The 13905-nt window shown below is 42.5% G+C and overlaps 1 protein-coding gene across 2 annotated transcripts in view; it reads left to right on the top strand.

Annotated features, from left to right (window-relative positions):
- The window catches only part of dgkzb (diacylglycerol kinase, zeta b), a 55933-nt gene that overhangs the window by 37885 nt on the left and 4143 nt on the right, over positions 1-13905 (top strand). For both annotated transcript variants that reach the window (XM_084363567.1, XM_084363566.1), the window contains 15 exons: positions 1440-1495; positions 1603-1665; positions 3291-3364; positions 3760-3871; positions 4596-4795; positions 5050-5150; positions 6096-6187; positions 6843-6912; positions 6988-7028; positions 7663-7856; positions 9267-9356; positions 10338-10406; positions 10540-10574; positions 11032-11075; positions 11710-11830. In XM_084363567.1, coding sequence (XP_084219693.1) covers positions 1440-1495; positions 1603-1665; positions 3291-3364; positions 3760-3871; positions 4596-4795; positions 5050-5150; positions 6096-6187; positions 6843-6912; positions 6988-7028; positions 7663-7856; positions 9267-9356; positions 10338-10406; positions 10540-10574; positions 11032-11075; positions 11710-11830 — 1362 coding nt within the window. The remainder of the gene's footprint in view (positions 1-1439; positions 1496-1602; positions 1666-3290; positions 3365-3759; positions 3872-4595; positions 4796-5049; positions 5151-6095; positions 6188-6842; positions 6913-6987; positions 7029-7662; positions 7857-9266; positions 9357-10337; positions 10407-10539; positions 10575-11031; positions 11076-11709; positions 11831-13905) is intronic.

Below are 13905 nucleotides of genomic sequence, written 5' to 3'. Positions count from 1 at the left end.
CCAGTGTAGTTACATGATCCCACACTGATTTTGAGTCAATTGGTCACATGACCAGGAAGCTATTGAGCTAAAATGCTAATATTTACATATAAAAATTAATAAAAAATATGAAAAGATGTAAAATGTAAAAACAAGAGGCGTATCTCATGCAGCCAGTGTAGTTACATGATCCCACACTGATTTTGAGTCATTTGATCACATGACCTGGGAGCTATTGAGCTAAAATGCTAATATTTACATATAAAAATTAATAAAAATTAGCAGTGATGAAAGGGCCCTCGCCCCCCCACGTACGTCGGGCTGTGGCGCCATCGGAGGCCTGTGCGCACAGATGTGTGCTCGCCCGTTGCCTGTGGAAATGTCCTACCTCAATGGGATTTGTGTCACACAAAACACAACAGTGACATCTTCAGTGACTTCCTGTGTCCAGTGGGTGGCGCTATGGATATGACGCAGTTTTGATGCAGAGACGTATTCAGGGCGAGCTCCTCTACATGTGTGAGCAATTTGATGCAGACAGACACACAGGCTGTTGAAGGTTTGAGGATGCTACTGAGTGAATGTGAAGTCTGTGGTGTTAAACAGAATGGGAAAAGCCATAAGGGGTGTTGCAAAGTTGAACACACTGCCACGCCCACCAGGTAAAGCATAGGCGAAAGCTTTTCACAAGGTGTCATCATCAAGTTCTGAAGATGAGATATAATGAGTGTGAAGTCTGTGGCGTTAAATCTGTAGGATGAGTTAGTTAAAGTACGAGTATCAAATTCTTCACCACATGTGACGTATGTTCCAAGTTCGGTGAGTTGTGGGGCATGTTCAGGCCAAATGTGCGATCTCGGGGAAGGACAAAAAATAATAATAAAGAATCCGAGCAGATACAATCGGTCCTCGTGCTCGGGCCCAAATAACGATGATGAAGAAATGCAAAAATGAGACCTCAAGATTATTATCAGACAATTTGAAGTCAGGACATATTGGACACCATCCAGTCCTTCTGGCTCTGTCAGAGGACATCTTCCCTTCTCACTTAGGATGATGAGACATTATCATCACAAAAAGTCGTACCAGTTTAGTATCTGGACCTCAAATTAAAACATTTTTCTGTGACATGAACTGAGGAAAAGTGAGTTGGCAGGGGACGACCCAGTTATCTTCAGTGATCATATTTATTCTATTCTTATCTGCATCCTCTCCTCTGCTGCTCAGTGACCTGATTACTCAACAGGGATCAATAAAAATGTAATCTAATCTAATTAAAGCCTCATATAATGAACCTGAGAAACCAGATGATGGATGGAAATGTAAGCGAGCTAAATTTACCCTAACCACAGCGTGTCCACTTCCTCCTGGCAGTAAATGGGTTTTTATTCAGGTCACTAACCGATTTAATGTAAAACGTTTGTCCTGAAGCAGCCGTGTTTTTCTGTTTGTCTTTTCAGAGGCGAACCCAGAGAAGTTTAACAGCCGCTTCAGGAATAAGATGTTCTATGCAGGGGTAAGTGAGTCCTCACTGCTCTGTTCTGTTAACTTACACACATTAAAGTGTTTGTAATATATTTGTGTGTGTCGGTGTGTGTGTGTGTGTGTGTGTGTGTGTTTCAGACAGCCTTCTCAGATTTCCTGAGCGGGAGCTCCAAAGACCTCGCCAAGCACATCAAAGTGGTGGTGAGTAGAGACGGACGAGAACAAAGTCACGTCGCTGCGACGAGCCGACCTCGTATGCACGTCCACCCGTGTGTTCATGCATCCATAATACAGCGGTCACGATATCAGCGGCATGATTATCACAGTCAAACAAATTCATGACAACCATATTATCATATTAACTGTAGAACTTTGCAAGCAATCAGATCAGTCTTTAACATAGTTGACTCTGTGTTTTGTGTCTTTTTTTAGGCAAACAATTGACCCTCAAAATGTGAGTTAGGGAGGTGGAGAGTCTGTAAACACTTTCTGAAAAGGCCAATTCAGTCCCTAAGTGTAATTTGTTAAAAAAAACAAAAAACTGTGGTTTTGACTAACAAATGAGAAGAAATGAATTGTGATGTGCCAGAGCACATTCTCTCTTCCAACGCGTTAAACTCAGTAGTGTGGTCGGCAGTGCTACACTTATATTTGACGCTGTAGTTCCCCCTCTAGCGTCACGTCATGAAGCGCCCTCTAGTCAGCAGTAAAAAGAGCAAGAAAAGTCTGAGACAGGGTGTCTACGTCACCTATGTAACCCTAACCCTAACCCAAAGTTTGATCTTTACCTAACCCTAACCAAACTGTGACCGTCCGACAACGTTAATAACAGTCCAAAAGTCAAAATATGTCACTGTGTGATCTGTCAGCAGGCTTTATTTTGACAGTCTAGCCAGGGGTTGTCGGCAGAGCTGAAGACTGACACTAGATGTGAAAGTGGAGCATCACAAATTGGAGCTTAAGGACACTGACAGTGCTGCTGTAGTTGAGTCTGGAGTGAGGGCATGTCGCCATTATGCTTTTTTTTTCCCGCCATACAAGTCTCTTAATATTTCCATATCACAGTTCTTACATCACAGATGTTGATGACTGAATTAAAACAGTTCAATCTTATGTCCCACCGCTTTACAATACAAAGTGACGCCCAGTCACTGGTACGTTTCTGCAAAACCACAGCTCAGTTCAAGCTGAAGTTTCTTTAGGTTGATTTTTCTATTTCTACTTCTCTGGTCACAACGCTGTGCTTGTGCTCTGGTTAGGTTCAGGTATAAAAACCACTTGGTTAGGGTTAGAAAACATCATAGTTCATACCTTTTTTGGTGTGTGGCCTGAAACGCCCCCTCCACCTCCTGATGTGAAAGTCGGGTAATAAACTTGTAATGTGAGTGAGATTTCCCACGTTTGGTACAGATGTTGACCTTGGATGTATCTGTGGAACATTATGTCCTAGAGACCGGACTGCTCTTATAGTAATATACATCAGACACATATGCTGTAAATGGCAGAATGAACAGGCTGCTGAGAAAGTCTGCTCCAACACTGACTGCATGTCTGGAGGAAATCAGCTCCTATATCCCTGAAATGGAAAAAGAAGCAGAAGAGAAACACAGAGTGCTTTATGAGGCTCGTCCTGGTCTGTGGACAGTCCTACGTCCTTACAGAAGGAATATGAATTAAAATTGATGGTGAAAAATTACAACCATCTATTATTTGTTTTCTGAAATGTAATTTAAATCAATGCTCACCAGCCTTGATGCTGCCTCTCCAGCAGATTACTGTGTTCATGTATGAATTCCTGAGCCGGTCTGTGTCTCCTCCGTCCTCAGTGTGACGGGACAGACCTGACGGCCAAAGTCCAGGACATGAAGCTGCAGTGTCTGCTGTTCCTCAACATCCCCAGGTACGCTGAGCCAGGAGGGAACAACACATTCTGACATCCAGATTTTATCTTTGCAAAATGTTGGAGGAGGGAATGTTTAGTTTGCTAAAGTCTATTAAAGGAACAGTTCACCCAAAACTGAAAGTTCAGTCATCATCTCTATGCTAATGGAGAGCCGGGTGAAGATGGGTTACAGCGTTTCAGCATTCTGCTAAACAACTGAAGTAGCTGGAGACTTAAGACGGAGAAACAACCAAAAAAACCATCCAATGTCTCCATACAGCTCGTCTGCTGTATTCCAAGTCTGCAGCAGTCTAACTCTCCATTAGCATGGGGTGGAGGAGATAATGACTGAATTTTACTCTTTGGACTGACTCTTCCTTTACTTAAGTGAAAGTAACATCTGTCTGCTGCAGGTACTGTGCCGGCACCATGCCGTGGGGTCACCCCAGTGAGCATCAGGACTTTGAACCTCAGCGACATGACGACGGCTGCATCGAGGTCATTGGCTTCACCATGACGTCTCTGGTGAGCTCTCAGCTGTACTAGACCAGACCAATGAAACAATGACTTCAGTTTTGTTCTTATTTAACTGAAGAAGACATTTGAGCCAACAGCTGCTAATTTAGCTCACTGTCCCGGTCTATTGAACGTTTGGGGTCAGATGTATAAACTAGGGGTGGGTAGATGGATCCCAAAACATAGATACTACCAACACTCCAACACGTCTCTCTTCTACGATTATCTTGCACCCACAGATGATCAGCCCCGACAGATTATCGGCCCGATATTCAGCATTTTTCCGTTTATCAGTATCAGTGATTTTTCTGTCAGATGGCTGATAAAATACACTAATTTAGAAAATGTGCTACTTCGGCTCTGATGAAGCATCCTCTGACACGATGTCCTGCCCACAACACGATCTGATTGGTAACACATCACAGCTAATAGCCAATAAACAATGAAATAATCTGAATCTGCAAAGTAACTACTAAATAAAGTTATCAAATAAATGTTTTATTGAGTTTTCTGTAAATAAATATCAGTCCCAAATATCTAATATTTTCAGTCTCCTTGATTTCTAATAATTGGTGTCGGCCCTGAAAAAGTTTCATCGGTCGACTCCTAATTGGTATCAACATATATTGATATATAGCGATATTGTCCTTGTATTAAATTTTGCGGTATCGTCCTCCCCTAGTATAAACACCAGCAGCAGCTCTGTCGTTGACCTGTGGTTGTTTATGTCCAGGCCACGCTGCAGGTGGGTGGTCACGGTGAGCGGCTCCATCAGTGCAAAGAAGTAACTCTCACCACCTACAAGTCCATCCCCATGCAGGTGGACGGAGAGCCCTGCAAGCTGGCACCGTCCGTCATCCACATCAGCCTGAGGAACCAGGCGAACATGGTGCAGAAGGCCAAGAGGAGGATCTCCATGCCCCATCTCAATGAGTATGAATACACCTACATCACAGTTCAAATACACCTACATCACAGTACAAATACACATACATCACAGTTCAAATACACCTACATCACAGTACAAATACACCTACATCACAGTACAAATACACCTACATCACAGCTCACAGTATAATGTTTCTCTGTGTGTGTCTGTCTCTGTCTCTCTGTGTCTGTGTGTGTCTGTCTGTGTGTGTCTGTGTGTGTCTGTCTGTGTGTCTGTGTGTGTCTGTGTGCGTGTGCAGTCAGCAGCCCGTCCCTGAGAAACTGCAGATCAGAGTGAACCGGATCAGCATGGCGGCGTACGAGGCTCTGCACTACGACAAGGACCAGCTGAAGGAGGCCTGTGAGTCAGCGAAGGGTTAACTGAAGCTTCTTCACACTCAGCTCTTAAATTAAAACTCTCCTGGAGGATCATGGACACTTTCATCTTATCTAGGACATGAGTAGTCGTGCACTTCAGCCTCTTGTGGTCAAAATGAGTACTACAGAAGCAAACTCTTTGCTCCTAAAAAATATATTTATATTATATTATTATATAATATATAACAGAAAAACTCTGTTAGACACATGAAAACACATTTTGGAGAACTTGTTTCCCACTGGCCCCTCAGGGCTTCCGTACGTCGATGCTTGGGTCTCCTTCAGGAGATTGTTTTTGATTTAAAATCTGTTGCTGTTGGTTCACAGGACACTGTAAAGTCTGACAAGATCATCTTACTGAAAAAAATCAAGTAAACCAATCGCCTTGAAATTACAGAGTAAAGTTGACTATTAAAGGTGCATTACGCACAAAATATCTCTGTACACTTTCTGAAACTCGCATGTTGGGCCAGTAGGTGGCAATAAAGTCTACATCAGTGATACGTCAAATACCAGAGAAGAACAGTCTCAGCATGTGCAGTCAACTTTTCCTTTTCTGGTAGTGAATTAAAGACATAAACAGTCGTATCTAATTATTAATTTGCTCACAGCACAGAAAAACAGCTGCTAACCAATTTTCTAAGACGATTCTGTGAAGAGTTTCACGGCCTCGTTCATTTTATTTTTTATTTTCACTCTGCTTCCTGTTTACACTGGTGTGCACATGCCCACTGTACGTGAATCTCTGTGAGATATGTGTTTTAATAATTTCTGAAAACACTCGTCTGGACAGAGCTATTTTTTTAAACCCTGTCTAAAAAATACCTGTTTACATCTGGACTCGGCCTCAATCTTTGATTTTTAACTTTGGAAACTTGAACTTTAAAGCTTCAGTGATTTGACCTCGACGTGTCGTCCATGTCTGCAGCGATGCCGTTGGGAGTGATCACCGTCCCTGGAGACAGCGACCTGGAAACCTGCCGCCTGCTCATTGAGCGCCTGCATGACAACCTGGATCAGGTACAACACAAGTAACAACACTGCAGAGTAAAAGTACTCTGTTACACTTCTCATCAGTTACTTCCACCTCGCAGCAGAGACATGCATCAGGGTGATTTAGTGATAATTCACAAATCTGTTGATGTAAGGTCAAACAAAGTAAAGTGGAGCTGCGGTGCTTAAAGTTAAAAAGACTAATCACATCACAGCTGTACGTCCTTCTTTGTTTTATTATTAATCTTTAAATAATCAATTCATCATTAACCTGTTGATGACATCACAAGTCCTTTCAGTCCTCTCGTTTGACCCACAGCAACGTAAACTACAGAAGCACTAGTGAGAGAAGTGAGATCTACATTTTCTCTCCGGTGTTTATGACTGAAGAACACGTGAATAATATTTATAAGTGCCTGAAAAAGGTTTTATCCATCTGTGACAGGAGACAAAATATACGGACAAAATGCATCAACTTTTTTAGCCGACTTGCATCTCAGGCTTCTGTAATTCTCCAAAGATATTGAATTAACTTCATCTAGAACATGAACTGGATGAAAAACTGTGACGAGCTCATGTCACTGACTTTCTTGACAAACTGAAGTATTGATGATTTTTAATACTTAAGTGTCAAAAATACAAGTAGAGTAAATTTTGTATGATGATCACTCTGCTGTTTCAGGACTGTGACGAGATGAAGGGGGAGTGTCTGTCCTCACAGAAGTTGTCCATGAAGTGGTGTTTCCTCGACTGTAAGTCCAAACCAACGCTCAGCTTCTCAGCACAGAGTCACATGCAGAGTCTGACAGCTCATTTCTGTTTTTCAGGTACAACTGCAGATCGTTTCTACAGGATCGACCGGGCTCAGGTGTGACAGCGTATCAGAGAAAACATCCACATCAACACATAAAAGACACAAACAAGAACCCAATGTTTATTTTCCTAAACTGATTTTACAGATTTTTTTTTACGTAACCACTGATTTTAATTTGGCAATGTAGATTTTTGTTTAATCCATAACTGGAGAAAGACATTAATGTAAACTGCCACTCAGACAGGACTCTTGTTGTTCTGGTGTTCCTCCACTGACACTCACATACAGTTGAAAAGCATGTTTATGTAAATATTGTTACTTGTTAATAAACAAAAGCTAAATTCAATAATAACAAAATCAGAAAAATGATCTTCGACTTCAGAGTCATGGGTGTGTTTAAATTAGTCTTTTTTTAAACAAAGAAAAAGAAAATTACTTAGTAATATTTTCCAGTAAGTAGTTAATAAATAGCTGCTAATTTCTTTCAGGTCGAAACTTTTATCACTCGTGATATTTAAAGTTTTGATGATTAAAACATTTCCTTTATAAAATGTCATAAGTTGTAAACACTGTAACAAACGTCTTCTTTATTATGATTCAGAATCATAATCCCCTTTCTCCTGTTGATCAATAAACTTATCAGTGTATCGATAGATGACAGGCTTCTCCTGACGTCCTCCTCTTCCAGGAGCACCTGAACTACGTGACGGAGATCTCTCAGGAGGAGCTCTACATCCTGGACCCGGAGCTGGTCGTCAAGGAGACGGTGGGCACCTCCCCCGGCATGCCCGACCTGGTGGACTCTGAGGAGCACCAGGACCAGCAGAGACAGTTCGCCTTCCCCTGCTCTCCGTCCTCCCCCACCTCCTCAACCTCAACGAGGTGAGACTCAGGACAGGGCCTTCCTTTACCTCGGACAGTCCCATCTGGGCTTTTGATCAACAGAAACACTTTTATTATTTATTGTAGTATGAAGTACATTGACCTTTATTTTAGTTTGATGTTTTATTTGTGTAGCACTTACAAAGTTTGCTAAGAAAAAAACAAACAAAAGACATTTTTCTAAAAAATTTACAGCATTTTTATTGATAATTAATGTTTGTTCAGATAAATCAGGAACAATATAAAGAAAAGACACAATCAGTCCCCTGAAACCTTCTCCAGTGAACACAGTCACCAATCTATGCTGGGAAACAGTGTGGGTCACTGAGCGCCTCCTGCTGGGTAACGCAGGTCCTGCAGCAGCTGGTGGAGCGACCAGTCAGAGGACGAATGAATGTGAATGAAGCAGCTGTGAGACGAGGTGTCAGCTGGTCTTCATCATCTGCAGCCGGCAGACATGAAATGAAATGAAGAGCTGAACGTGCGTCGCCTCTGTGGGGTCAGCTAACAGGACGACTGCTGGTTTACTATGAGTTCAGAGTCAGAAATCAGAAATGTGTGTTAAATAATAATGAAGCCGACACTGAAGCACCAACCTGCAGTTCCTCTAACGGCCACCAGAGGCTCCACCAGCGAGTCAGTCCCATAAGAGTCCATGTTAAAATGTGTTTCCAGCAGAAATCAACATGTTCACAGCTGGTTTCTGTCGATAACTGATCCCTTCATCACAGCTTTTATATAACTCACTGCTTTAAATTATATTAAGGCTTAAAGTGATGCATCATTAGGGGGCGTGGCCTCTGAGTGACAGGTAGCTGGGAGCTGTCTGCTGCTTCACCTCAGATAATTCATCACTGATCTTCAGCTCATCATGTTTGTGCTGTTGGAGCCTTTTGGAGGATTTTAATTCAATTCAGATTTTAAAGTTTATAAAGTGGATTTATCTTCACTGTCGCGGCCAGAAGGAGCCACAGGAGCTGAAATCAACAGTGATGAACTGAAACTCCTCCTGTGTCGTTGTTGCTCGCTATCTTGCGGCTAATGTACAGAACAATGTCAAGCTCACACAAACGACGTGAAGTGAAATTAACTTCTCCTTATGTGTGAACAGGGATGACTTGTTAGCATTAGCTAGCTTGGTAGCTTCCATCTAAGTGGGCTTGTTTAACTAACTAGGATGCTTCAGCTCCACCCACGTTCCACCTCTTTGTCCATTTTTGACATTGGCAGGGAGTTAGGTGGAGTCGGGTGTTGCCAAGATGACGATGACTGGTACCGCCCACTGTGGGCTTCATTCTGGCTCTTCAGAAACCTGTGTGACAGTCACACTCAATGGTGTGTGTGTGTGTGTGTGTGTGTGTGTGTGTGTGTGTGTGTGTGCGTGTGCGTGTGTGTGTGTGTGTGTTTCAGGATGAGAGACTTTCAGAGGAAGAGGATTTCCAGCGACAGTTCAGTGGCTGATGCTTTGTCTCAGAGCTCCTCCAAGACTGCCCTCTGCAGGTAGACACACACACACATACAGACAGGACATTATTTTGCATCATAACAATAAAAACAGAATAAAATCAGATGTGTGGCTGATGTTGGTGTGTGATCCCCTCGATGACGTGACGCTGCTGAGCTTCTTAATCTATAAGAGACATTTCAGGGCTGGTAACCAAATATCATGGAAATCACCTGAAACACTTTGACTTTAACTGTTTTAATTACATGTTCATTTTCCATCTGATTCTATTCATCAAGTGTCACATTCATCATGTTGACTCAATGTTCAGCTAAACAACCTGATGTGATTCGTTACAGGAGAGATCTGTCACTTTTCTGTTGAACACTTGAATAATCAACACTTTAATAAACAAGTTACTTCATTTAAATGATTTGATCCCATGAAATGAACTTTGTCTTGCCATCACTGCAGTCGTGTACATATAAACTGTACTTCTGCATGTATGCTGTGTGTATTCACACGTATGTAAACATCAGTCTTCACACATGGTACTTCAGGCTCTGTGTCCACACAGTGTTTTTCAGGCAGAGACGTGCCGGCTGTGTTCAGCAGCGCTGAGAGGAAAACGCTGCATGTGCGTCTGGTCTCTATGACAACAGTATGTTGACAGCTGTCGTGTATGATGGACTCTGATCCTTTTGGTTTGCTTGCTATCTGTTTGTGTATTATTTGACATCGGGACATCAGAGTGAGGAGGATGTGGGTGATGACATCATCCAAAAGAGACAAAAATACAGTGAATGTTATCGCCGAGGCCAGGAGACAGAAAAAGAGCCACAATGCTGGCCGCTGTGCCTTTTCTCTGGGCGGTGGCCTGCTGCCGCAGACGCTCGCTCCTCATTGGGAATAATTGATAAAAGATGCTCTAAAACACTTTGTGGACACAGGAGCTTATTCTGTAGTGCTGCTGGTACCATGTGCTGCTAGTGAGCCTGTCTCCTGTCCATGTTGTCCTCGCTGTCTCTTGTCTGAAGGAGAGGGGCAAAGATCATCAATGTCCATCGCTCAAACACAACGCTCGCTGATTTCAGACCCATCATTAGGTAGGACTCCATTCAGTGTGTGTGTGTGTGTGTGTGTGTGTGTGTGTGTGTGTGTGTGTGTGTGTTTATGTTTTAATGGTTCATGTTCATATCTAACATCTGCTTTTGTTTCTCTGTCTCTTGTCTCTGACAGTCCATCCAGTGCTACCTCACACGACCCTGAAAAAGGTAAACGTTTCTTCTGTTGATCGTCTGAAAGTAAAGACGGGGCTCGAATAATATTTAAATAATATTCTCTTTAACTTGCGCACTACCTGATCAGTCACTTTTCCACTCACTTGTTTGTTTTTGTAAATATCTTGTGTTTTTTTATTTATTTTCTGTTTAACTTTATTCATATTTTTCTGATTCTTTGTCCTGTACTGTTGCAGCGAGAGATAAATGAAGCCGATCTTAATCTTAAAAGTCTTCACAGGGGTTTTTAACTTCACCCATGAAACCATCTCAAAACGTTACAGGCATCGTGTCCCTAAATTATTTAAATCAAACAATCTGAAAAGTGAAAATCAATCTTTGAACAGACGCGTTGATCTGACCACAAAACGATTCACATGTTGAGTGAATCGTTTCTGTTCATCCTCTAAACTGATCAACACAGGGTTGAATTATATTTTCTGTCTTTTAGATGCAGAGTTGATCAACTGCATCAGGACTGAAGACCTGACCAGAGTGAGTCTGTCTCACTTAGACATCTTTGGAAAAATCTTAATTAGTTGATTTGTTAAAGATCTGTGGAGTCACCTTGTTATGGAAACACTGAGGTGATCCGGTGACCCATTTTCTAAGTCTGATCCAAGTTATTCTCTCTTCTGTGTTTATGATCTGGTGGGAAAAATAGGTGTTGCCAGGAAAATCTTTATAAGTTCCTTCATTTTCTTTCATCTGTGAACACATGTAGAGAAAAAAGTGTTTTTCAGTTCCACACATGAAAAACAAAAGGAAAAAAATGTTCATGCACTAAAAAGAGTAAAAAAGCATCCAGATCCACCCACAGGACTTTTTAATTGGGGAAAAGAAAAGTGTTTTACTTGATTTCACACATGGAAAAAAATGAGGGAAGTCATAAAGATGATTGTGGCAAAACATTTTTCCCACTGGATCACAAGTCAAACACAGAAGAGAAAATCATTTAGATCAGACTTGGAAAATAACTCTCACTTGTCCCTCAGGGCTTCCGTACCTTGTACCTCACTGGATATCCAGCTTGTTTTCGGCTGCTGGACTGAAGTTTTTAAGAACTAAATCTGCGTTTATTTGATGCCATGAAACTGAAGTGAAACCTCAGTTTTTCTGTGTCGTCCAGCTGATGGAGCTCCACCAGCAGGCGGCGGACATCCTGCTGCAGGACGCCGCCGGCTGCACGCTGCTGCATCACGCTGTGGAGGTCGGCAGCAAAGAGATCCTCAAGTACCTCATCGACAATGGTGAGAGAAGTTTATACAGCAGGGTCCAGAAGTCTGAGACCACCAGTCCAAATACTTCTATTCTACATTTGTTTTGAAAGATGTACGTCTTTTTCATTACAAATGACATCAGTTTAACAGTTTGAGTGAAAAATGTGAGAATGTCTCAGTATTTGGTTTGTCCCCCTTCGTGCACTCGAGCTACAAGTTAGAGTAAAACCTGCAGACTCATGTTACCGCGGCATCATGTCACAGAGGATGTTTGGCTTTCTCAGTCTTCAACTGTGGTCGAGTTCAGGCGGCTGTGGTCGAGGTCAGGCGGCTGTGGTCGAGTTCAGGCGGCTGTGGTCGAGGTCAGGCGGCTGTGGTCGAGGTCAGGCGGCTGTGGTCGAGGTCAGGCGGCTGTGGTCGAGGTCAGGCGGCTGTGGAGGACGGTCCAGGACTTTCAGGACTCGTTGGTCTTCTTTGGTCTTCAGTAGTTGTGTCAAAGCTTTGAGGTGATCATTATCCTGCTGCAGGATGAAGCCTTCTCCACAAAGATCAGACCAGAGGGTGGAGCATGTCTCTGAAGGATGGAGTGGTGCTTCTCCTCAGTCAGGGTGGAGTCTGAAAACATCTTCATGTTTCACTGTGGCTTTGAAACACTGTGGTACCATTCTCTGTCCTGGTCGTCTCCTTACATAAACCCTTCAGTTACTGACACTAATCTATCTCTGTGATTCACCAGTAAATAGACTTTTCTCATCTTCCACTGTGAGATTCTGGTGTTTCTTCACCCACCTCAAGTGTTTGTTGTCGTCTCCTCCTGAGGAGTGGGTTACAAACTGCAGCTCGTCCTCTGAGACGCCACAGGACAGCCTCGTTCTGACAGGACGACTGCTGATCGGACTCTTGTTGTTCATTTAGTCAATTCTGTCTCTGTGATGAAGCTGCTTTTCTGTCTCTCACTAAACTCAGCTTGATGTGGTGATCTTCTGATGGTGGGATCACTTTGGATACAACTGATCCAGTTTCTGTGAAGTGTTTCTGCCCCCTTAGAAACCTTCAGTCTGGACCTGATGTGACACTGAGAAACAGCCTGTAAGTGAAATGTTTGGCCATTGTGGTGACATCATCTCACCTGTTTTAATAGAAATGAATTAGTTTCAAGAGTTTAATCAAGTTTGTTGTAAGAAAACAGAACATGTCTGTAATCTCTCATTGAACTTCTTCTTCTTTGGTGTTTCATGTTCCACTGGGGGGCGCCAGCACACACAGTGGCTGTAAGACGCATACATGAAGGCCTGATGGCTGAACGAGTTGTGACTGGATGTTTCCACTGCTCCGTTCAGTCGTCTGTCATCTTTAGTGTTTATGTATGTAGACAAGTGATGTTTGATTTGACCCGTCTGAGTTTTTCTTCTTCATTCTAGATTTAAAGTGGCTGTTGAAGTTTAGATTTGTGAAATAAGAGTTAAAGTCTGGAGGGAAACAGTTGCTTTAACAGCAGTCATCAGAGCTAAACAGCAAAAATCACCATGGAGTTTGGTTCATGTGTGGCTCTCCTGCAGAAAGACTTTCCCACAATGCACCTGTGCATTAATGATGTATAAATGGTAGTTTTGAGTGGTTGGTCTTCTTCCTCGTCCCCTGCGTGTATTCTTCAGATGTTTGTGGTCGTTAAGTTGTTGCTTCCTCTGACAGCGGCCTGTGAATGCAGCTCTGTCCACTCGTGTGTGAAGCATGTTGAAGTTGGGAGCAGCAGGTGAACACGGCGCTGACGTCCCATTAATCACTTTGGGAGTGATTGATTAGTTTCTGCTCTGTGGAGGAAATGTGTGTTTGTGTGTGTGAGACAGAATAAGTTTGAAACACATGACTTCTATGTTTCATACTCGAATACTAAACAATTAAAAACACATTATGTTTATGTAAAAGTTCCTCTGAACTTAATGTGATAATTTAATTAACGCTGAGATATAAGTTAATTTAATCAGACTAAGTTATTTAACAGGCACGGTACAGACGGTATGAGCTCCAGTTTGTTCATGATGTAGTCTGAAGATGAAGGTCACTTTCTCCAGTTTGTTATGAAACGTGTTTCTAAAAGCATTTTG

Source organism: Pagrus pagrus, assembly GCF_965226575.1.
Source record: "Pagrus pagrus genome assembly, chromosome: 10".
Taxonomy (NCBI): Eukaryota; Metazoa; Chordata; class Actinopteri; order Spariformes; family Sparidae; genus Pagrus; species Pagrus pagrus.
Note: the sequence above shows the minus strand (reverse complement) of the source record. Positions and strands in the feature narration are given on the sequence as shown.